At 39.9% G+C, this 26,104-nt stretch overlaps 1 protein-coding gene across 1 annotated transcript in view; it reads right to left on the bottom strand.

Annotated features, from left to right (window-relative positions):
- The window catches only part of SNTG1 (syntrophin gamma 1), a 418,678-nt gene that overhangs the window by 29,391 nt on the left and 363,183 nt on the right, over nucleotides 1-26,104 (bottom strand). Inside the window, exons 14-16 of the mRNA XM_061438726.1 lie at nucleotides 8,101-8,217; nucleotides 5,795-5,866; nucleotides 2,375-2,527 (exon numbers count right to left, since the gene is read on the bottom strand). Coding sequence (XP_061294710.1) covers nucleotides 2,375-2,527; nucleotides 5,795-5,866; nucleotides 8,101-8,217 — 342 coding nt within the window. The remainder of the gene's footprint in view (nucleotides 1-2,374; nucleotides 2,528-5,794; nucleotides 5,867-8,100; nucleotides 8,218-26,104) is intronic.

Here is a 26,104-nt window from a genome sequence, read left to right as displayed (position 1 = left end):
CTCTTAATGAAAACTGATTTCAAAATAAAAATAATTTATTAATTCTTAATAATTCATCAACTCACTGGACATGAGTTTGAATAAACTACAGGAGATGTGAAGGCCAGGGTAGCCTGGTGTGCTGCAGTCCGTGGGATCACAGTCAGACATGACTGAGCGACTGAACAACAACAACAAAATAGCTGTTTCACAATGGGGCATGTGTCTCCTCTTTATTTCATTTAATTATCAATTTTAGTTGAAGTGGAAATACTAGGAAATATGAGTAAACTAAACTTATGAGTAAACACATAAACTTCTTCATGTAAATATTTTTACACGCTTGAATTTTGAAAATAACAGATCCACAGTAATCAGTCATTGGTTATTTCTGGTGGAGCACACAAGGGGAAGTTATAAAATGTGCAAAACAACAAAAAGCTAAAAAGATATTAAATGTTTTACTTTCATGTATATATGCATCTTAAATTCCTATTGTGAATATGTAAGGTGCCAGTCAAAAAAAGGCATTGCTCAGGACATCAGCTTATAGAATATGAGGTCCAGAGTTAAAAAAAATAGTAAAATAGAATGAAACAACAATTTTATCTCTATCTCATTTCTAAACATTAGGAGACTTGAAAATCTTAAATTGAAACCAGCAAGTAGAAATTGCTGTGTATTTGTTTCCAAGTGAAGTGCAATATTCCAGGGAAATGATAATAAAGAAAACCTAAAACTATCAAAATGAGTAACAAAAATGTCAACTCCTCCTACAGCTTCATACAATGCTTTAATGTCTTTAATGTCATTTAATGCTTTAATGTCTTAGGGGTTGATACTTAAAATATTAATAAAATAATATTTAAGATATTTCTCATCTTTCCACTTTTGATATGAAAAATCTATTTACTAAATTGAGGTTCTATACAACTAGATTATTGAAACAACACATCTTAATTACTTTAACATTTTTAAATACATGCATATCAGCAAAATATTAGAAAATGTTAATTGAGCAATGAAAAAATGATAAATGAGTCTTCTCCTTGTCTCTTCCCCTGATTTGTCATGTCACATTGTTGTGATTTGATGGATTGAATATAAAAATTTGTAGTCAGAAAAAAATTAATACATGTCACAAATCAGCTCAATGTAATTGGAAAAGTATGCATCCAGGTCCATTGTCACAGGCAACCATCCCTGGATAATAATGATGTGTTGTTGCCATCAGACATTTCACATATAAGAAATAAAGTTTAATAAACACCTGCTGATTACCTGTGAGTACAAAATGCACTGACTTCAGTCAGTAGAGAAATATAATACTCCCAGAAACCTATAACTCAGTATGAGGAAAACAAGTACAGATCACTCCAACTCATGCAGAGTGTGGATAGACCTAAGGAAAAAAGACAAAAGAGATGCTGCATTCTGAGGGGGAGGGGGGCAAGCTTGAATAGGACCCATGAGGAGGAACAGTGGTGGGCACATGGCAGGGCAGACTGGGGGTCAGGAAAATCGTCCTCCATGGCGTGACCTCTGAGGAAGCTTCAAATTCACCTGTGTGGTCTTGTAGGGTAGTGATGAAAACAAGGCTTCCCAGCAAGAAAAGAGACTTGTGAGTGAATAGTCATTCCGGCTGGAAATTAAGTGGTTGTGATTGGAGACCAGGAAATGGTTTTGTAAGCAATTAATTAAAGTAAGAACATTTCTGTTTTAGATGTCAGGTATGGATGTCAGAGTTTGGCTATAAAGAAGGCTGAGCGCCAATGAATTGATGCTTTTGAACTGTGGTGTTGGAGAAGACGCTTCAGAGTCCCTTGGACTGCAAGGAGATCCAGTCCATCCTAAAGGAGATCAGTCCTGAGTGTTCATTGGAAGGACTGACGCTGAACCTGAAGCTCCAATACTTTGGGCACCTAATGTGAAAAGCCAACTCATTAGAAAAGATCCTGATGCTGGAAAAAATTGAAGGCAGGAGGAGAAGTGGATGACAGAGGATGAGATGGATGGATGGCATCACCAACTCAGCGGACGTGAGTTTGAGCAAGCTCCAGGAGATGGTGATGGACAGGGAAGCCTGGCGTGCTGCAATCCATGGGGTTGCAAAGAGTTGGACACAACTGACTGACTGAACAACAACAGCAAGATTCTAATTAAATTTAGAAATGTGTTTTTGATGAGCAGTAGGAAATAGGCTAGAAAGATCAAATTATAGAAAAATTAAAATGCTTTCAGAGTCGTGTTGCACTTCATTTAAACAATGGCCAATGACTGAACATTTGAGCCTCACAGAACTGGATTTTCATGTTTGCCTAAATTTATAACAGAACTCTAGGGAGGGGTCATGCATCATGGGGGTCACAGGGCCTCAGCTTTCACAGACCCTCACCTGTATCCGCTCCACCTCAAGGAAGGTTGCCGTTTGGAAGGCTCGTTCCCACTGCGCGAGGTCAGAGTCGAGCTCCACTGAGAAGTACAGGTCCTCCCCAGACTCGGACTGCACGGTGAAGCAGTGCCTCCGCCGGTCCAGCAGGTCACTGTCCTGATGGAAACTTGGAGTTATGCAGACTGGCACACACCTGAGCTACTGACCCAGCCACCCTCGGCTCAGTGTTGACCACTGTGTGGTGGAGACGCTGCAGGAACAAGGATTCCACCCTCTGACGTCACTAATTCTTCATTACAATGGTCACAGAGGACAATTTCCAGTCCTCAAAGTCCATAACTGACACACTTCCTTTCTGAACTGACACTGAAGAATTTCTGGCTTCAACTCTTCCTAGCAAGAGTAGTTATCAAAGCCCTGACTGCATGAGATTCCATTTCTCACTGGACAGGTGGATAACACACAATGTTCCTTTTTCCTTCCAGAGCTGTGAAGATGATGAGATTAAGCAATACTTAATGTAATTTGTAAGTTTTAAGAAGATTATAAGCATGGTATCTTTTACTGAGTTGATTTCTATAATCCTTAAACTATCATGGGAATATTCTACCAGCTGAGACATGAAAAAACTGAGTCTAACATGTTTCAGAAATTTTACTGCTTTTTGAAAACTACACATTTCCCTTACGTAACTGTAATTCATTAAGTCAAAAGGACTTTGACATGGCAATTTCTTGGTCTTAGGAGAAGTTTTCAACTAACATGCTCACATATCTATATGTGCAGCAACTTCAGGGATGTTAAAAGGTGAAAAGAATGCAGCTAAGAACTGATGAAAAATTGTAGAAGAGAAAGTTGAGGAAATGACTCAGAATGTTATAAATCTGCTTTTGTACATTACAAAATGAAAAAAAAAATTTTGTGTGTCCTTTTCAACCAATATGACCAATGTGGGAAAATAGCATGCATTTTAAATGATACTAACTCAATAATTACAAAACTTCAATTCTTTTGTGCTATGCAGAAATTCGTCAAGAGTAGGTGAAAGTAATATACACAAATGCAAGTATTTCCATTTTTATAGCTACAGGAGATGCCAAGATATTGAAATTACTTTTCTAATAAAATGTCACTGAATACCTACTAGGATAATTATTTTCAAAATTATCTAGCCTTTAAATTATTATTCATATATTCACTATCCGAAGGGGTGTGGGGAAGGGGGATATCATGACCCCGGCTGACCCTCTGCCTTCCAAACTGCCCTCTGTCACAGCCTGGATAAGGATCCCCCTGTTTAAATCTAGCCACTCGGCCTGGCTTACACTCCTTCATTAGCTTAACATCTCTTAGATTCAGCTGTTGACAGGAAACCTGGAGGAAATTCCTATTTAAAAAAAGGAGAGTTCCAGTAAAGACAAGTAGCCCCCATAGACAATGCTGCATACTTTCAAAGGGAGAAATGCTTTATACTTAAACTTTTTAAAAAGTATACAGCATATAAACAAAATACGATTATCAAAAGAAGATTTTTTATCTTTGATTTACATTCTTGATTTCTTATTTAGTATACTTGAATCAGTTTTCATTATTACTTCGACTGATATCAGCATTTCCCCCCTAAGACATTGTTATGAAGCAAACAGAAGCTTTGCTACAATAAATTAGCATAACTAGCACTATAAAAGCAAACAAACAAGAGACACATGAAAACAATAATGCTAATTTCTTATAATATTATTCAGGGTTGACTTTCAATACTGCCTATTCAGATTAATGGTTTTAATTAATAGCTATAAGATTCACCTTCAGATTTCTATTCTAATATTCTACTTCAGAGGATAATTACACCATACTAAAAAGAATCATCAAATCCATGCTTTGCAATCCAAAGAATATATGATTTTTAGGACAAAAATCCATCCAGCAGGGAGAGGTGTACCACTTCTTCCTATAAATGTGGGCATTGTAGGGTCATAAACAGCCAGAATCATGGCTAGTTATTTGGCCCTGCCTTTAGGAAATAATCCAAAGTCCCCCCTTTAAATAGTTCCAAAGAATAAAATTCCTACTCTCAGCTTTTAATACTTGTTATGTGAAGATTGTTCTTCAGTATCCTAATATTCTTTTTTAGAAAATAGAATCTTTTGCAGAAGTAGTAAAAATAAAAATAGTTTATAAGATATAGACAGATGAAAATAACCTGTTAAGGTCCCAGCTGAAAAACTCTGCCCACCCCCAACAGGGCTTCCTGGCTGGCTCAGTGGTAAAGAATCCACCTGCCAATGAAGGAAATGGGGGTTCAGTCCCTGGATCTGGAAGATCCCCTGGAGAAGGAAATGGCAACCCACTCCAGTATTCTTGCCTGGAGAATCCCATGGACAGAGGAGCCTGGTGGGCTACAGTCCATGGGGTCGCAAAAAGTCCAACACAACAGCACACACACACACTCTTTAAAGTATGCAAAGGAGAAGTAACACAAAGCAGACAGTGCTCAGAGTGTGTGGCTGAGTTTCTTTAAGAAATACTGTGGCTGCTGCTAAGTCGCTTCAGTCACGTCCGACTCTGTGCAACCCCATGGACTGCAGGCCACCAGGCTTCTCCATCCATGGGATTCTCCAGGCAAGAACACTGGAGTGGGTTGCCATTTCCTTCTCCAATGCATGAAAGTGGAAAGTGAAAGTGAAGTCGCTCAGTCGTGTCCGACTCTTAGCGACCCCATGGACTGCAGCCCACCAGGCTCCTCCATCCATGGGATTTTCCGGGCAACAGTACTGGAGTGGGGTGCCATTGCCTTAAAGTTGACATCATTCTAAAGAAACAACTAGCAAAATGGATACAAAAGCTATCTGGAATTTAACCGAATTCTCAGTGACTTCCTATTGCAACAATCCTGTGTATAGCACAGAAGTTTAATTGATTTATGACAGCTAAATATGCATCTCTACACTCAGAGAAATAATGTAACTGTGAGACTTAAATATATTACAACACACACATATATACATACACACACACATCTTTCTTTGCATATACCTTTTTACTTTCTACATTCTCTAATTCCAAGTCTTATTCAGATCTTTCTCTTCTGCATTTTACACAGCAAATACAACTCTGGTAATAACTGAAGCTTAAATTCAGAGTGTCTCCAGGTGACCTTCTACTTCATCCTCCAAGGACGTGACAAACTTCTCCTTGTGTCCCTCTCCCACGGAGGGACCTGGGATCTGCTCAAGCCTCATGTAAGTCGATGTGCATTTCTCTCCACTCCATCTTTTCTCTTATGTGTTTTTCTTTTCCACGTCTTCGCCTTGTATTTTCCTTCATATCCAGGTATTGTTTATTTTCATAAACTGCCTGTGAACCCAGGACCCCAACTGGCCAAGCAAAGCCTTTACAAACATCACTGCTTTTTGGTCCTACCTTCAGGATCTTACACATGATCTCGTAAACTGAAAAAGTTTTCTCTGCTCGGGTCCAGTCCCACGTAGTCACCTTGAAAAGATGAGAAATGAACTCATCATGTGTTTTAGAAAGATGGCCCCTACTTTCCTCTATTAATACACAGTGGTGCACCCACGAAGTTCTCACACACATGTAAGGCAGCCTGAGTAGTGAGGTTTTCCTCAGGCAGTGTTTCTGCCTCGGCCCGCCCAGTTTCACACTGTTTCTCTTCCTCTTTCAGCAGACATTTCATATTATAAGCATATTATAAGACATTTCATATTATAATGGGACAACTTCCCATTGCTCAGTGTCTTGACGTATCTTAAGTAGTGTCTGCATTGCTGCTGCTAAGTCACTTCAGTTGTGTCCGACTCTCCGTGACCCCATAGATGGCAGCCCACCAGGCTACCCTGTCTCTGGGATTCTCCAGGCAAGAACACTGGAGTGGGTTGCCATTTCCTTCTCCAATGCATGAAAGTGAAAAGTGAAAGCGAAGTCGCTCAGTCGTGTCCGACCCTCAGCGACCCCATGGACTGCAGCCTTCCAGGCTCCTCCGTCCATGGGATTCTCCAGGCAAGAGTACTGGGGTGGGGTGCATTATCTCTACAAAAATTATAAGTGTTGTTTTGAGGGGAGTTAATTATTTTAATATGGGAAATGTAGCCAATATTTTGTAGTAACTGTAAATGAAAAATACTGTGTCCATATATCACTACGTAATAGTCTGTTCTCTGTTTACCACTTTGAAAGAAAGTTATGACCAACCTAGATAGCATATTCAAAAGCAGAGACATTACTTTGCCAACAAAGGTTCGTCTAGTCAAGGCTATGGTTTTTCCTGTGGTCATGTATGGTTGTGAGAGTTGGACTGTGAAGAAGGCTGAGCGCCGAGGAATTGATGCTTTTGAACTGTGGTGTTGGAGAAGACTCTTGAGACTCCCTTGGACTGCAAAGAGATTCAACCAGTCCATTCTGAAGGAGATCAGCCCTGGGATTTCTCTGGAAGGAATGATGCTAAAGCTGAAACTCCAGTCCTTTGGCCACCTTATGCAAAGAGTTGACTCATTGGAAAAGACTCTGATGCTGGGAGGGATTGGGGGCAGGAGGAGAAGGGGACGACAGAGGATGAGATGGCTGTATGGCATCACTGACTCGATGGACATGAGTCTGGGTGAACTTTGGGAGTTGGTGATGGACAGGGAGGCCTGGTGTGCTGCGATTCATGGGGTTGCAAAGAGTCAGACACGACTGAGCGACTGATCTGACCTGATCTGATCTGATCTGACACACAAAGAATACTGGACATCGTGTCAACGCTGGCTTTTCATTTAAGAAAGACATATTTACATCAAGAAGTTTTTCTAAGTTCTTAACATTGTGAAGCTCTAAATAGCATGTTGAAGCTGTTTCACTTGTTTGTGCTTTTTTTTTTTAAATTTTATTTTATTTAACTTTACAATATTGTATTGGTTTTGCCATATATCAAAATGAATCTGCCACAGGTATACATGTGTTCCCCATCCTGAACCCTCCTCCCTCCTCCCTCCCCATACCATCCCTCTGGGTCGTCCCAGTGCACCAGCCTCAAGCATCCAGCATCGTGCATCGAACCTGGACTGGCAACTCATTTCAAATATGCTTTAAACATGTATTTGTCTCTCCAGTCCTAAGAAATTGTTCAGAGTAGGGCCAGTGTAAAAGGTGTAAGCATTTATGATTTTCTGTCTTCTGGGTGATTTGAACTTTATGTGCACATAGATACTAAACATTACAACAAGTCTAACCTGATAATTCCAAGATCCTATGTAGTTATTAGACCTGTAAGCAAGTAGTTCAGCATTTAATATTTATAGTTGATAAATATTTATTGAGATTCTACTGTTGTGTAAGGTACATGTTTCCAAAAGCAAGACCTTAGGTGCAACAGGGCCTCATCCAAATTTAATTTTAAGGCTGATGATTAAATATGGGATATTACAAGTTATCGAAAGCACTACTGGTTTATTTGACTTAGACCTGTCAAATAATAAACATATTGAGCCTGGAAAAAATGCCAAAATAGAAATGCATCCTAGGTCTCTCAAGGGCTATAAAGTCAGTGTTTAATGCCAGAAAATATATCTTTAGCAAGAAATCCTCAGAAACATTTGGACTATTTTGCATTTTTTCCTGTACCTTATTTTCAAAATATATCACTAATATGCCCTTTGTCATTGTAAAGTTGATGTCACTATGCTGTGATAACATGGGAAAAATAAGGGATATTGAACAGAAACACTTACTGGAGGTGCCAGAAACTTGTAGAGGCAGGAGCCCCTCAGGGCCAGAAAGGCGGGTGAGTACACACGGTCCTGAAGCGGGTCTTGCTCCCGCATTTCACACCAGCCCATGTAGACAATCTGCAAGGAAGTGGAATACAATGATCTGTCAATGGAGTCTCATTTCTGGGGGCTTATGTGTATAAAGCACCACAAGACGCTTTCATTCTCTTATGAATGTATCAGATTAACTGCTGCAAAAAGTACATTAAGCACATTTACCTTCAATAAATGAGTGTGAACCAGTCATCAGATTTTATAATATGTCTCCATCAATGTTTATAAACAATAACCTCCAAGGAACCAATGATTAGGTTGATAACTGATTTCTCAAGAAAAAGAATGAAAGCCAGAATATCGTGGAACATAAACATCAAGGTATAAAATGAGGACAACAATAGGCCTAGAATTCCATACATGGCAAAATTATCTTTTATTCATGATTGAATAAGGCTAACCCAAATTTGGGATGACTTTATATGTCTATTACATTGATGGGTTAAGTCTGAAAATTATAGCACCTGTGCACTGCTTTCTTTCGACTGATAAATATATTCAGAAAAGAGAGCTATCTTAACCTATGGTGTATCATGAGTCTAACTTTATCTAACTCTATGGAGACAAAGAAATACCTTTCTATTTACAAGTAAGTAGTCCTTAATCTGAGAAATAGTGCAGGGAGATGAATGTAGTTAATTTTTGCTTTTCCATAGTTCAGAATCACATATAAAATCATTCGGAAGTAGACTGTACATATCTATTGTGCTGTTTGCTGCCTTAGCAGCCATTAGGTTGAGATTCTTCTGCTTTAGAAAGTGTGTAAGTTTTATTTTATAGTGACAATATATTACATTTAGCTTTGTGTATTTGCAGGCTCTGCACTGGAAGATTCAACCAACTGCAGACTGTAAGCATAGGGCAACACTTCACAGTTGTGTGAATTCACAAATGTGGAACCCACAGACGTGGAGAACGGACTGTGGGACTTGAGAATCTGCAGACTTTGGTTCTGGAGACAGTCCTCTGCAGGAACCAAGGGATGGCAATAAGATCTGGGTAATAAAAATAGCTGTTTGACAGGAAGGGGCAAAAATGTTAAACAGACTTGCACTGGACCCTGTTTGCAATATAAAGACAATTTTGTGGGTATTAGAGACTATTAAACACTAGACCCAGTAGACATAGTCTACTCTACTTTGCTATCATATTGTAGAGAAAGAGTTGGTTTTTATTCCTTCAAAGCAGGTTTAATCCTCAAACAAATGCAATGAGCAGACTATTTAAAACATATGCTAAGATCTTTTATGACAAATACGTGAAACATACTATATGAAATAGAAAAGTACAGAAATGGTATTTTAAAACCTTGGGGAAATTTTACCTGCTTTAAAATGTGATTTACAGCCTTTCTTTGTTTTCATTTCTTTGTTAATTTAATCATTACTATATAAATTTGCACACTGAGCCTTAATTTTGTTCCCCTTTGCTATTTTTAACTTTTATTTGAAGGGGTTCATTCTCCAGTCTTTAAATGAAATTAAGAAAACAATCTCATTCATAATAGCTACAGAGAATATAAAATACTTAGGCACTAACCAAAGAGGTGGAAGATTTGTACACTGAAAACTGCAAAATTTTAATGAAGGGAATTATAGATACAGATAAACAGTAAGAATCTGCGTGCATGGATTGGAAGAATTAATCTTTTAAGAGATCTGTAACATCCAAAGTGGCCACCATTGCAGTGAATCCCAACCAAAATCCCTGTGGTTTCTTGAAGAAATCATCCTAAAGTCCACAGGAAATCATCTTAAAGTCCACAGAAGACCCTGAATAGCCGTATCAATATTGAATAACAAGAACAAAGCTAGAGGCACTGCATGCTCTCATTTCAAATGTATTGCAAAGTAACAGTCATCAAAGGAACAAGATACCAGCAGAAAAACAGATGTAGACCGATGGGACAGGACAGAACATCCAGAAATAAGCCTATGCATACATGGTCTCTGAATCTTTGAGAGAAATGGGGAATGGCTAATCTCTTCAATAAATGGTATTAGGAGAACTTAATATCAACCTGCAAAAGAATGAAATGGGACCTTTATGTCACACTGTATACAAAAATCAATTCAAAATCAATTAGACTTAAATGTAAGACCTGAAACCATTGCAGTTTTAAAACTTATGCATTTCTGTGTAAAATCTCCCAGAGTGGCTGCAACTAAGAAGACAGGAAACGTCACATTTTGGTGAGGGGAGGGTGACTAGAAACATAGAAGCCCATATACCGCTGGCGAGGCTTTGATCCTTCACATCTAATATAAACGCACCTTGGTGTGGACACTTGTGCCCTGTTGCACACATGCAAGTGTGTTCCTTATGGCATTATTCTCAGTCCTAACCACGTACATGTGGCTTAAAACACTGATAAACCGTGTGCCCTCCAATATATGTTGTAGACGAACACTGTAGCAAACTGTGATACCATAAAGGAAGAAGATACAGCAAGGAAAATTCGTGCATTGTAGTCACACAGAACAATGTAAGTGAATGTCACAGAACACAATGTGAACTGAAAGAAAGCAGATACCCAACTATATTTACACACATTATATACATATATGACCTTGATTCACACAGGCGTAGTTTGCAATGCATTCCTGATTGGGGTACAAAGACCTATAGCAAAGCTAGACAATCATTACCCAGTTGTCAGGACAGTAGTTACTTTAGACGGACGCAAGCCGAGTGTGAGTGGGGAGCACACACTGGGAGACAGAATCCGAGTTGAGCACAAGCCACTCTTCTTGACTTAGACTGTGATTACACAGGGCTTTGGCTTTTGAATAATGAAGCTGTACATCTATGTTTTATGAACTTTCTATATATGTATTATATTTTATGAAACCTCTTTTTAAAAATAGCACCCAATGTGTACTATTAATAAAAGTCTTATAACAAATCCATCTTAAAAATAACAGATTTTGTGAGTTTTACAGGCAGAAAGTCTTCCAACAAATATAGTTAAATTGCCCTATTATTCTGGGGCTGCTACAATGAGGTAAAACTTTATATATTATGAATTATATCACCCAAATTATTATATTATTGCTCAATTAAGTCAGAATATTTCATTTTAATTCAATTGGATAAAACTTACAGTTTCCTTGTAACTTCTCTGCATTGACAAGAGAAAAGAAGAGAATAAAGTGGTGTACACAATCAAGAGACGGAAATAACTGAGCTTCCTCAGACCATGCGATTTGGAGTTTACTGTCTCTTTCCACCTCTATAATTTACTAGAAGCTGAAATATTAAGAATGATGACTGATATTTTTCAAGAATTATCATTAAATACAATTTTTTAAAGTTTGAACTGATTGTAGCTTTGAGGAATGAGCTGAAGATGTAACTAATAAAAATGGGATTATTGGATCTGAAAGGGATATTTCTTCATACTTGTTCTCCAGGCCAAAGATTGACCTTATTACTTTCTGTGCCAAGGGAAAGGGCTGTTCTCAGTTTGGCAGAAAGGTCAGAAAGCAGTTTCTGCTTCTCATCATTAACCTGATTCGTGGGAATAATTACACGGTTGAGGAGGCATAATGCATTTTCAGTAAATTCATCCTACACTTGTCACACCAAACAATAACTCTAAAGAAAAACTGTGTCACTTAACCTTATTTTAAAAATAAATAGATGAGCAATACAAGTATAAGGATATTTCAAATAGAATACTTTAGAAATGAGTAGAATTAAAGGGAAATAGTTTTTTATATAACAAAACGACAAACGAACTGCCAACCATCTATCATACAATTTTCAGATAAATATTTAGGAAACTTGCCTATTTTTCAGCTTTATTGAGGTATAAATTGACACAGAAAAATGTAAAATATTACAGTGATTTGCTATGCGCATCTACTGTGAAACGATTCTTTCCATCTAGTTGATAAACACATCTATCATCTCACATATTTATTTATATATAAATATATATTATAATGTTCCATTCAGTTCAGTCACTCAGTCACATCCAACTCTTTGCAACCCCATGGACTGCAGCATGTCAGGCTTCCCTGTACATTACCAACTCCCGGAGTTTGCTCAAACTCACATCCATTGACTCAGTGATGCCATCCGACCATCTCATCCTCTGTCATCCCCTTCTCCTTCTGCCTCCAATCTTTCCAAGCATCAGGGTCTTTTCCAATGAGTCAGTTCTTCGCATCAGGTGGCCAAAGTATTGGAGTTTCAGTATCAATCCTTCCAATGTATATTCAGGACTGATTTCCTTTAGGACTGACTGGTGTGATCTCCTTGCAGTCCAAGGGACTCTCAAGGGTCTTCTCCAACATCACAGTTCAAAAGCATCAATTCTTTGGTGTGCAGCTTTCTTTATAGTCCAACTCTCATATCCAAACATGACTACTGGAAAAACCATAGCTTTGACCAGATAGACCTTTGTTGGCAAAGCAATGTCTTTGCTTATTAATATGCTATCTAGGTTTGTCATAGCTTTTCTTCCAAGGAGCAAGCGTCTTTTAATTTCATGGCTGCAGTGACCATCTGCAGTGATTTTGGAGCCCAAGAAAATAAAGTCTCTCACTGTTTCCATTTTTTCCCCATCTATTTGCCATGAAGTGATGGGACCAGATGCCATGATATTTGTTTTTTGAATGTTGAGTTTTAAGCCAGCTTATTCACTCCCCTCTTTCACCTTCATCATGAAGCTCTTTAGTTCCTCTTCGATTTCTGCCATAAGAGTAGTGTCATCAATATATGAAGTTATTGATATTTCTCCCTACAATTTTGATTCCAACTTGTGCTTCATCCAGCTCAGCATTTCACATGATGTACTCTGCATATAAGTTAAATAAGCAGGGTGACAATATACAGCCTTGACATTCTCCTTTCCCAATTTTGAACCATCCATTGTTTCATGTCCAGTTCTAACTGTTGCTTCTTGACCTGCATACAGAATTCTCAGGAGGTAGCTAAGGTGTTCTGGTATTCCCATCTCTTTCAGAATTTCCCATAGTTTGTTGTGATCCACACCATCAAAGCCTTTGTCATAGTCAACAAAGCAGAAGTGGATGTTTTTCTGGAATTCTCTTGCTTTTTCTATGATCCAACGGTTGTTGCCAGTTTGATCTCTGGTTCCTTTGCCTTTTGTAAATCCAGCTTGAACATCTGGAAGTTCTCAGTTCACATTCTGTTGAAGACTCCATTGGAGAATTTTGAGCATTACTTTGCCAGTGTATGAGATGAGTGCAATTTTTTGAACATTCTTTGACACTGCGTTTCTTTTGGATTAGAATGAAAACTGACCTTTTCCACTCCTGCGGCTACTGCCAAGTTTTCCAAATTTGCTGGCGTACTGAATGCAGGACTTTTACAGCATTATCTCAATAACTCAACTGGAATTCTATTACCTCCACTAGCCTTGTAGTGATGCTTCATAAGGCCCACTTCACTTCAGACTCCAGGATGTCTGGCTCTAGGTGAGTGATTACACCATCGTGATTATCTGGGTCATTAAGATATTTTTGTATAGTTCTTCTGTGTATTCTTGCCACCTTTTCCTAATATCTTCTGCTTCTGTTAGGTCCATACCATTTCTGTCCTTTATCAAGCCCATCTTTTCATGAAATGTTCCCTTGGTATCTCTAATTTTCTTGAAGAGATCTCTAGTCTTTCCCATTCTATTGTTTTCCTCTATTTCTTTGCATTGATCACTGAGGAAGGCTTTCTTATCTCTCCTTGCTATTCTTTGGAACTCTGCATTCAGATGGGTATATCTTTCCTTTTCTCCTTTGCCTTTAGACTTAAACATAAGACCTTTTCTTCTTTTCTCAGCTCTATGTAAGGCCTCCTCAGACAACCATTGTGCCTTTTTGTGTTTCTTTTTCTTGGGGATGGGTGTAATTTATATTACAATATAAATTCACATAATTTTGGGGAGGGCATTTAAGTTCTCATCTCTTAGAAAATTTTAAATACCAGTGTTATCAACCAGTCACCATATGACATAGGATCCTCATCATTGCTCCTCTTATACGTGCAAGTCCACACCCTTACAGTGGTCTCTCCCTGTTTCCTCCAGCCCCAGCTCTGTTTTTCTGAGTTTGATTAATTTTTTTATTCCATGTATAAGTGATACAGTGCATTATTTATCTTTCTCTTTTAGCATAGTGACTTCAAGCTTCATCCATGTTGAAACAAATGCCAGGATTTCCTTCATTTTCATGGCTAATATTTCACAGGTATATGTGTGTGTGTGTGTATACATGTATATAGTATATAAACTCTCCATTATCCGTTAACCTGTCAACAGCTTGTTTCCATATCTTGGCTATTATAAGCAACACTACAGTTACATGGGAGGGCAGATGTCTCTTCAAGACCCTGTTTTTGTTTCCTTGGAGAATATACCCAGATACAGCATTCCCAGAAGGAAACAGCAACTCACTCCAGTACTCTTGCCTGGAGAATCCCGTGAACAGAGGATCCTCGTGGGCTACAGTCCATGGGGTAGCAAAGAGCTGGACACGACTGTGTCACTGAGCATGATGGCTGGATCATATGGTAGCTCTATTTTTAATTTTTTGAGGATCCTCTATACTGTTTCTGTAGCAGTGGCTGCGCCAGTTTACATTCTCACCAACAGTGCACAAGGGCTCCTTTCTCCCATCCACAGCAATACTTACCTCTTACCTTTTTATATCAGCCACTGTGCTTTTGATTGCATAAACTTGCCTATTTTAAACTACATGTGAAAACACGTCCCTTAGGTGAAGACGGTGCTGAATAGCAATGTTCTATTCTTTAATTTTCGATCATTTTATTTTACATTACTTTTTTCCAGTTTTAAACAAACTTTATTTTGCAGAGCTGTTTTAGGTTTACAGCATCATTGAGTGGAAGGTATAGAGATTTCCCAAAGATGTCTCACCCTGCTACCTCACACCTGTGTAATCCCCACTATCAACATCCCCCCACAGAAAGCACATTTGTTACAATTGTTGATTTTATATAGATACACTTTATTGCCTAAAGTCCTCCATTTACTTTAGGGTTGCTCTTGGTGTTGTATATTCTATAGGTTTTAACATGTAGGGACATGTATCCACCACTCTAGTATCATCCAGAATAATTCTGTTGCCCTAAGAACCTACTGTGCTAAGCCTATTCATCCCTCCCTACTCAACCCCTAGAAACCAATGCCCCTTTCAGTCTTGCCAGCATTTTGACCTTTGCAAAATGGCACACTGCTAAGTCACTTCAGTCGTGTCCGACTCTGTGCAACCCCATAGATGGGAGCCCCAAAGACTCCCCTGTCCCTGGGATTCTCCAGGCAAGAACACTGGAGTGGGTTGCCATTTCCTTCTCCAATGCATGAAAGTGAAAAGTGAAAGTGAAGTCGCTCAGTCATGTCTGACTTTTAGCGACCCCATGGACTGCAGCCCACCAGGCTCCTCCATCCATGGGATTTTCCAGGCAAGAGTACTGGAGTGGGGTGCCATTTGCATACAGTTAGACTCAAACAGCACATAGCTCGTTCAGACTGCCCTCCTTCATTTGCTATCACACGTTTAGTTACACATGGGTCTTTCGTGGCTGGATGGCTCACTTCATTTTATCACCAAACAGCATCCCACTCTCTGGATGTACCACAGGGTATTCATCCTTTCACCCATGGAAGACTGCTGGGCTGCTTCTGAGTTTGGGCCATTATGATAAAATGAAAGTGCTGTACACAGCAAATGCATGGCTTTCTGTGTGGACACAGGCTTTCAACTAAGGTAAATACCATGAAGGGGTGATTGCCAAAATGGACGGTTAAAATATATTTAATTTTATAAGACACAACCATACTGCCTTCCACAGTGGCTGTGTGCACCACCTGCATTCCCACCAGAGCGGATGGGCGCTCCCACCGCTCCACACCCTCACCAGCACTTGGTGCTGTCAGCGCTCTGGATGTTGGCCATTGTAAAAGGAGTGTAGTGGTATCAATATCTCATCATTGTAGTTTGCATTTTCCTGATGACATATGATTTGGGCCTTCTTTTACTATGCTTACTTGCCATCTGTATTTCTTCTTTGGTGAGGTATTTACTAATGTCATTGGCCTCCTTTTAAATTGAGTTGTTTTCTTATTCTTGAATTTCAAATGTTCTTTGCATATTTTGGGTAACAGTCCTTTATCAGATACATGTTCTGCAAATATTTTCTCCGGATCTGTGGCTTGTCTTCTCATCCTATTGATACTGCCTTTTGCAAAGTAAAGGTTTTACTTTTAATAAAATTCACTTTAGCAATGATTTCTTTCATAGATCATGTCTTGGTGTTGTTTCTGAAATGTCATCACCATGTGAGGGCTGGTCATGAAAGGTGAGACCCATAGTGCCTGTCACCCAATAAGCAGCTTTGCTAACAGACACCCATGGAGAAGCAAGACTTCATCAGAATGGCTGGTAGAAAAGGTCAAAACACTTAAGGCTTTGTTGCAACCTAAAAGATAAGATTTGTTAGTAGTTATATGTTTCAGGTTATAAATATTTAGGCCTGGGAGTTTAATTGGTCCTTTATTTGAATATAAGTATTTATTTAATTATGTATTACAAGAGCAGAGGTGTAGTGGAATTTTTGCTTTTGATAAATATGTACAACTCTGCAAATAAAACATCATAAGCATGATTGTAGGGATTTCTGCTGTGGTCAATGAAGCGTTTTAGTAGCCAAAGCTACTGTGCATTTGAAATTAATATGGAAGCAATAAAATCAAATCACATTTCTTACAATCTATTTTAATTTCATTGCTATGCTGACATTACAATTTTTTCTACTACACAATTTCAAAGAAAAAAGACAATAAGTTCCACATATAAGAGAAGTTTATGAAGGGAATCAAATTACTAAAAATTTAGAGAGCTCGGAGTGAGGCTTGGCTTAATTTCCTATTCTGCTAAAAGCCAGTGAGTATAGGACCATTGTGGAAATAAATAAGCCACTGAAATATAGAAATCGTTTATTTTCTGAAAGCCATATTTGTCACTAACAGATATTTCATAAAAGAACAATTAGTTTCTCTTCTAAAGAGCTTTAAAGTTGTATTTCCATTTCAGTTCAGTTCAGTCACTCAGTTATGTCCAACTCTTTGCGACCCCATGAATTGCATCATGCCAAGCCTCCCTGTCCATCACCAACTCCTGGAGTCCACCCAAACCCAAACCATCTCACCCTCTGTCATCCCCTTCTCCTCCTGCCCTCAATCTCTCCCAGCATCAGGGTCTTTTCAAGTGAGTCAGCTCTCCACATCAGGTGGTCAAAGTACTGGAGTTTCCGCTTCAACATCAGTCCTTCCAATGAACACCCAGGACTGATTTCCTTTAGGATGGACTGGTTGGATCTCCTTGAAGTCCAAAGGACTCTCAAGAGTCTTCTACAAAACCACAGTTTAAAAGCATCAATTCTTTGGCATTCAGCTTTCTTTATAGTCCAACTCTCACATCCATACATGACTACTGGAAAAACCATAGCCTTGACTAGACGGGCCTTTGTTGGCAAAGCAATGTCTCTGCTTTTTAATATGCTATCTAGGTTGGTCATAACTTTCCTTCTAAGGAGCAAGCGCCTTTTAATTTCATGGCTGCAATCACCATCCACAGTGATTTTGGAGCCCAGAAAAATAAAGTCAGCCACTGTTTCCACTGTTTTCCTATCTATTTGCCATGAAGTGATGGGACCAGATGCCATGATCTTAGTTTTTTGAATATTGAGCTTTAAGCCAACTTTTCACTTTCCTCTTTCACTTCCATCAAGAGGTCTTTAGTTCTTCTTTACTTTCTGCCATAAGGGTGGTGTCATCTGCATACCTGAGGTTATTGATATTTCTCCCAAATTTTGATTCCAGCTTATGCTTCCTCCAGCCTAGCATTTCTCATGATGTACTCTGCATATAAGTGTGGGGCCACCCAAGACGGATGGGTCATGGTGGAGAGGTCTGACAGAATGTGGTCCACTGGAGAAGGGAATGGCAAACCACTTCAGTATTCTTGCCTTGAGAACCCCATGAACAGTATGAAAAGACAAAATGATAGGATACTAAAAGAGGAACTCCCCAGGTCGGTAAGTGCCCAATATGCTACTGGAGATCAGTGGAGAAATAACTCCACAAAGAATGAAGGGATGGAGCCAAAGCAAAAACAATACCCAGTTGTGGATGTGACTGGTGATAGAAGGAAGCAAGGTCCAATGCTGTAAAGAGCAATATTGCATAGGAACCTGGAATGTCAGGTCCATGAATCAAGGCAAATTGGAAGTGGTCAAACAGGAGATGGCAAGAGTGAACGTCGACATTCTAGGAATCAGTGAACTAAAATGGACTGGAATGGGTGAATTTAATTCAGATGACCATTATATCTATTACTGCGGGCAGGAGTCCCTTAGGAGAAATGGAGTAGCCATCATGGTCAACAAAAGAGTCCAAAATGCAATACTTGGATACAATCTCACAAATGACAGAATGATCTCTGTTCGGTTCCAAGGCAGACCATTCAATACCATGGTAATCCAAGCCTATGCCCCAACCAGTAACACTGAAGAAGCTGAAGTTGAATGGTTCTATGAAGACCTACAAGACCTTTTAGAACTAACACCCAAAAAAGATGTCCTTTTCATTATAGGGGACTGGAATGCAAAAGTAGGAAGTCAAGAAACACCTGGGGTAACAGGCAAATTTGGCCTTGGAGTATGGAATGAAGCAGGGCAAAGGCTAATAGAGTTTTGCCAAGAGAATGCACTGATCATAGTAAACACCCTCTTCCAACAACACAAGAGAAGACTCTACACGTGGACATCACTAGATGGTCAACAACAAAATCAGATTGATTCTATCCTTTGCAGCCAAAGATGGAGAAGTTCTATGCTGCTGCTGCTGCTAAGTCCCTTCAGTCGTGTCCGACTCTGTGTGACCCCATAGATGGCAGCCCACCAGGCTCCCCCGTCCCTGGGATTCTCCAGGCAAGAACACTGGAGTGGGTTGCCATTTCCTTCTCCAATGCATGAAAGTGAAAAGTGAAAGTGAAGTCGCTCAGTTGTGTCCAAATCTTCGCGACCCCATGGACTGCAACCTACCAGGCTCCTGTGTCCATGGGATTTTCCAGGCAAGAGTACTGGAGTGGGGTGCCATTGCCTTCTCCAGGAGAAGCTCTATACAGTCAGCAAAAACAAGACCAGGAGCTGACTGTGGTTCAGATCATGAACTCCTTATTGCCAAATTCAGACTTAAATTGAAGAAAGTGAAGGAAACCTCTAGACCATTCGGGTATGACCTAAATCAAATCCCTTATGATTATACAGTGGAAGTGAGAAATAGATATAAGGGACTAGATCTGATAGACAGAGTATTTCCACTCAGTGCATTTTTAGTTTCTACTTTTGCATAAATAATACATTCTCCTTAATACCAGGCTGTAGTTAAGTTCTTGGGCTTCTCAGGTGGTGCAGTGGTAAGAATTCACCCGACAATGTGGAAGATGCAGGAGACACAGTTTTCAATCCCTGTGTTGGGAAGTTCCCCTGGAAAAGGAAATGTCAACCCACTCCAGTATTCTTGCCTGGAGAATCCCATGGGCAGAGGAGTCTTATGGACTACAGTCCATGGGGTTGAAATGAGTCAGACACAACTGAGTGACTAAGCAGGAACATGAGTTAAGTTCTTACACAATTTAAATAATGTTATAAAAACTCCAAAAACTGAATCAATAGAACGAAGCGATAGCAACAAGCATTTTTTAGCCTTTTGAGCACAATAATCTTTTTTCTCTAACTTCAGTTAATCAAATTGGCCATGAATCTAGATCTGGACAGAGGCGATCTACACACAAATTCAGTGTTGATGACTTCGTAGACATCCGGTATCATTTGGTTGGTGCAGGAAAACTGCTACTGTATGCATGGTGGTGGTTTAGTTGCTCAGTTGTGTCTGACTCTTTGCAATCCCATGGAGTGTAGCCTGCCAGGCTCCTCTGTCCATGGGATTTTTCCAGGCGAGAATACTGGAGTGGGTTGCCATTTCTTTCTCCAGGGGATCTTCCCAACCCAGAGACAGAACCTGGGTCTCCTGTATTGCAGGCAGATTCTTTACTGACTGAGCCACCAGGGAAGCCCACTGTATAGCATGCTCCAGACTAAACTCCAACTTAGTTATCAAATTTTCAATGATGTAAAACTATTTAAAGTGGAAAACTTGAGAGGGTTTCCTTCTGCTGGAAGAAAGTCTACTGAGGTATACCACAGTTACTTCCTCTTCTGGAGTGGAGGTCAGGAGATCATACAATCTCAAGAAGATTCTCAAGAGAAAGAAATATCATATGACATCCCTTTAATGGTACAAATGAACTTATAACACAGAAACCGACTCACAGACCGACAGAATGAACTTCTAGTTGCTGGGGAAAGGGATAATTAGGGAGTTTGGGATGGTCACATACATTCTGCTGTGTTTAAATGGTTAACCAACAAGGACCTACTGTGTAGCACAGAGAACTCTGCTCAGTGTTATGTGGCAGCCTGGATGGGAGGGAGTTTGGGGGAGAATGGATACATGTATATGTTCGACTGAATGCCTTCACTGTTCACCTGAAACTCTCACAACATTGCAAATCAGCTACACTCCAATATAAAATAAAAAGGAGAGAAAAAAAGGGGAAAAAGGAAGAGCTCAACATGTCGAGAAAACAGTTTTGCCTCCTCCTGACTATGTCAGTATATGAAGGGCTTTTCTCTTAAGACAGTGGAGGACAGATGCCTTCCCGCCCCGCCTGCTCACACTGGAGTACACAGTGTTCTGTGAAAAGGTTTTAGGAACTTTACTCCTTGCTCTTTCACTCAAAAATCACAGCAGAAGGCAGATGAGAAAAACCCATATTGTTACATGTTATCTTTGGATCTGTATTAATTTATAAATAATGACATGTTTGGTACTTTATAATGGCACTTCATTTTCAGATACCAAAATCTGCATTGTTTCCTGTTGCAGGAATAGAAAAATTACCACAACCGTGGTGACTTGACACAGCATGAATGTATTATGTCATGGGCCTGCTGGATGGAGCAAAAGTCAAGATGCCAGCAGCCTGCCTTCCCCTCTGGGACTTCGAAAAGAAACCACTTCTCTGCATTGTCCAGCCTACAGAACTGCTCTGTTCCCTCTCTCATGACCCCTTCTTCCACCCTCAGAGCCATCACCTCTGCCTGCATCCACGGTCACACAGTTCCTGTAATTTCACTCTCTTCCACTCACCTGAGCCTGGAAAGGTTCTCTGCTTTAAGGATTTGATTGGATAAATCAAGACAACACAGGGCAATGTCCCTATCTCAAAATTATCAACCAAAATCATACCTGAAAAGTCCCTTTTTCATGAAATCCATTCATAGGTTTCAGGGTTAGGACATGACACATCTTTGGTGGCCATGGTATTTGTGAAAGCAATGCAAGAATCAACATGTTGACAAAATAAGCTTCAGAGACTTACCCTTGATACATTCAGTTCAGTTCAGCTGCTCAGTCATGTCCAACTCTTTGTGATCCAATGGACTGGAGCACGCCAGGCTTCTCTGTCCATCACCAACTCCCAGAGCCTGCTCAAACTCATGTCCATAGAGACAGTGATGCCATCTGACCATCTCATCCTCAGTCATCCCCTTCCTCTCCTGTCTTCAATCTTTTCCAGCATTAGAGTCTTTTCCAGTGAGTCAGTTATTCACATCAGGTGGCCCAACTAATGGAGTTTCAGCTTCAGCATCAGTCCTTCCAATGAATATTCAGGACTGATTTCCTTTAGGATGGACTAGTTTGACATCCTTGCAGTCCAAGGGACTCTCAAGAGTCTTCTCCAATACCACAGTTCAAAAGTATCAATTCTTTGGTGCTCAGCTTTCTTTATGGTCCAACTCTCACATCCATACATGACTACTGGAAAAACCATAGCTTTGACTACATGGACCTCTGTTGGCAAAGTAAAGTCTCTGCTTTTTAATATGCTGTCTTAAGCCTGTCATAGTTTTTCTTTCAAGGAGCAAGCGTCTTTTAATTTCATGGCAGCAGTCACCATTTGCAGTGAGTGTGGAGGCCAAGAAAATAAAGTTTCTCACTGTTTCCATTGTTTTCCCATCTATTTGCCATGAAGTGATGGGACCGGATGCCATGATTTTAGTTTTTTGAATGTTGAGTTTTAAGCCAGCTTATTCACTCTCCTCTTTCACTTTCATCAAGAGGCTCTATAGTTCCTCTTCAATTTCTGCCATAATGGTGGTGTCATCTGCATGTCTGAGGGTATTGATGTTTCTCCCAAATTTTGATTCCAGCTTGTGCTTCACCCAGCCTGGCATTTCACATGATTTACTCTGCATATAAGTTAAATAAGCAGGTTGACAATATACCGCCTTGACATTCTCCTTCCCCGATTTTGAACCAGCCCATTGTTCCATGTCTGGTTTTAACTATTGCTTCTTGATTTGCATACATATTTCTCAGGAGGCAGTAAGGCATTCTGGTATTCCCATCTCTAAGAATTTTCCACAATTTGTTGTGATCCACACAGTCAAAAGATTTAGCATAGTCAATAAAGCAGAAGTAGATTTTTTCTGGAACTCTCTTGCTTTTGTGATGATCCAACAGATGTTGCCAATTTGATCTCTGGTTCCTCTGCCTTTTCTAAATCCAGCTTGAACATTTGGAAGCTCTTGGTTCATGAACTGTTGAAGCCTGATTTGGAGAATCTTGAGAATTACTTTGCTAGCGTGTGAGATGAGTGCAATTGTGTGGTAGTTTGAACATTCTTTGGCATTGCCTTTCTTTGGAATTGAAATGAAAACTGACCTTTTCCAGTCCTGTGGCCACTGCTGAGTTTTCCAGCTGGCATATTGAGTGCAGCACTTTCACAGCATTCTCTTTTAGGATTTGAAATAGCTCAGCTGGAAATCCTGTGCTGCACAGCATGTGGGATCTTAGTTCCCCAGCCAGGCTTGAACCCATTCCCCCTGCATTGGAAGTGTGGAGTCTTAACTACTGGACTGCCAGGGTAGTCCCCTTGATACAATAGTGTGGGTTAAAGGAAATATTTCAAAGAGAATTACAGTATGATATTTTAAATTTATTCCTGCATCTTAAAATACAGAAACTAGACAATAAATTATTCTCTAGATAGTTAATTTGAATAAATCCTTTGAGAAACTAAATGCATCCAACGTTATTACGACTTATCCCGGATGCACATGTCCACCACCATGGGCCGCTTAGTGACGTGGCCTTTCACGAGTGTCGTCAGGTCACAACTGTGCACCTTCTTGACATGTTTCAAGTCTGGCTTACAGTCATTTGGGACCACCTTGGAACATTGCTTATGAACACTCAAACCACAATCTAAAGAATTTAAAAAGGAAAAATTCATTATTATTTTCAGAATTTTGAGTATTCTGGAGTGTTTATTTTGGCAAGACACTTCAACCTGACTTAGATTTAAAGACTAGCTTTCAGCCAGGAGAGTGAGGGGAATATTCTTCTCATTCTCTCTTTTGGAAAGATTTGATTTTAAGTTAGAAGACTAGAATTCCAGCTCATGTTCCATCATTTACTCACTGTATGATCTCAAGAGAATACCAACCCAGACCAAAGTTAATAAGTGTTCAATTAAATGTCTACAAAATGTAATATTATGCCAATTAAAAATTTATCCATTTCTTTAAAGTTAAAAAAATACATTAGAAAATAATCCAAATTAATCCTGAGATGTTTGTGACCAATCTTCCCTTTGTCAAAAAGATAAGGCATCCAATTTTGGGTCTTGTTTGGAGCAAAGATAAAATAGAAGCTTGTCATTGACTAACTTCAGTTCAGTTCAGTTCAGTCACTCAGCCGTGTCTGACTCTTTGTGACCCCATGAATTGCAGCACGCAAGGCCTCCCTGTCCATCACCAACTCCCAGAGTTCACTCAAACTCATGTCCATTGAGTCGGTGATGCCATCCAGCCATCTCGTCCTCTGTTGTCCCCTTCTCCTCCTGCCCCAATCCCTCCCAGCATCAGGGTCTTTTCCAATGAGTCAACTATTCACATGAGGTGGCCAAAGTATTGGAATTTCAGCTTCAGCATCAGTCCTTCCAATGAACACTCAGGACTGATCTCCTGTAGGATGGATTGACTAAAGACTGAACTAAATGTTGTTGTGAGAAAAGATTTATGAAATCTGTATCATAAGCCTGTTCTCACAATTCAGCTGCTTCCTGACCTTGGAAAAGTCATTTAACCAATACTGCATGTTAAGCTCCTGAAAAGCAAAGATGGATTATTTATGCCGGGTCATGAAAGCCTAAAAAGGTTTAGCTTCTAGAGATAACAGAAAGATAGAGATAACGCACTGAACAGAATTAATCTTTTGAGGGTTTTCTCTGTAAAATGAGAAAACTAGACTCAATAATCTATAAACTAACCCTAAATTAAAGGCTTTATAACTGTAATGAATACGACAGTATCATGTGTGCATGTGTGCTAAGTCACCTAAATCATGTCTGAATCTTTGGGACCCCCATGGACTGTAGCCTGCCAGGCTCCTCTGTCCATGGGATTCTCCAGGCAAGAATAATGAAGTGGGTTTGCCATGCCCTCCTCCAGGGGATCTTTCCAACCCAGGAGCTGAACCCAAGTCTCAAGTCTCCTGTGTCTCCAGCAGGTGGGTTCTTCACCACTAGCATCACCTGGGAAGCCCTGATTGTATCATAAGAAACTTATTCATCACAATGCCAAGATTTAGAGGTAATTTTAGTTATGATCTTGGAGTACAGTGAGGTATCAGCATGTTTCTTATCAGGAAAGTGCAACCATGTACTGGAACCACCAGTGTGCTGGGAGCAGGGGCAATGGGACCAGTCACAGGCTAGGCTCCTATTCTACCTGCTGGATGCATTTTGATACCCAGCCCCTGGCAGGTGGTGGAGCTGCAGGACTCGGCCCTGGATGACCATGAGGAAACGGTTTGCCTGCCTGTTCAGAATGCCTATCCTAGACTGTTAGTGAGAAGTTAATCTTATATCATGTTTAAGACATTACACTGTCGGTATTCTCTGTTATGACAGCTTAGCCTAATATAATGATTAGAGAAATGAATATTGTAATAATTACTTGTTTTAAGCATTGATATAAGCATTATTATCATTCTTTAAAGCTGCTTTTAAATATGAGATAATTATATGGTGGTCTATCTCAGAACTATTCTTTTTCCAGTAGTCATGTATGGATGGACCACAAATAAGGCTGAGTGCTGAAGAATGGATGCTTTCAAACTGTGCTGTTGGAGAAGACTCTTGAGAGTCCCTTGGACTGCAAGAAGATCAAACCAGTCAGTCCTAGCAGAAATCAGCCCTGAAAATTCATTGGAAGGACGGATGTTGAAGGTGAAGCTCCAATCCTCTGGCCACCTGATGCAAAGAGCCAGTTCATTGGAAAAGACTCTGATGCTGTGAAAGATTGAAGGCAGGAGAAAGGGGAGACAGAGGATGAGATGGTCAGTAGGCATCACCTACGCAATGGACATGAATTTGAGCAAACTCTGGGAGATGGTAAAGAACAAGGAAATCTGGCATGCTGCGATCCATGGGTTTGCAAAGAGTAGGACATGACAGCAACTGAACAAAAACAACCATCTCAGGAACCATGAATAGTTATCTCCTCAAAACTCAGTGTCTTACTTATACAAAGAGAAGATGATGAGTTTACACTAGTCCTTCCTTTCTAAGTTATCATGAATCCTTGTCAGCGGCCTACTCCTGCCAGACACCTTGCAGGATGTGGGAAGTGAAGTCACTTCCTGCAGCTCATACTAATTGAGCCTCCAGATTACCACTGGGTCCCAAGCTATGTGATCAAGCACAAGTCTTAAGAGAATTTCTTAGAACCATTTACA

The sequence above is a fragment of the Bos javanicus genome, chromosome 14 (assembly GCF_032452875.1).
Source record: "Bos javanicus breed banteng chromosome 14, ARS-OSU_banteng_1.0, whole genome shotgun sequence".
Lineage (NCBI taxonomy): Eukaryota > Metazoa > Chordata > Mammalia > Artiodactyla > Bovidae > Bos > Bos javanicus.
This window is presented reverse-complemented; position numbering and strand designations above follow the sequence as displayed.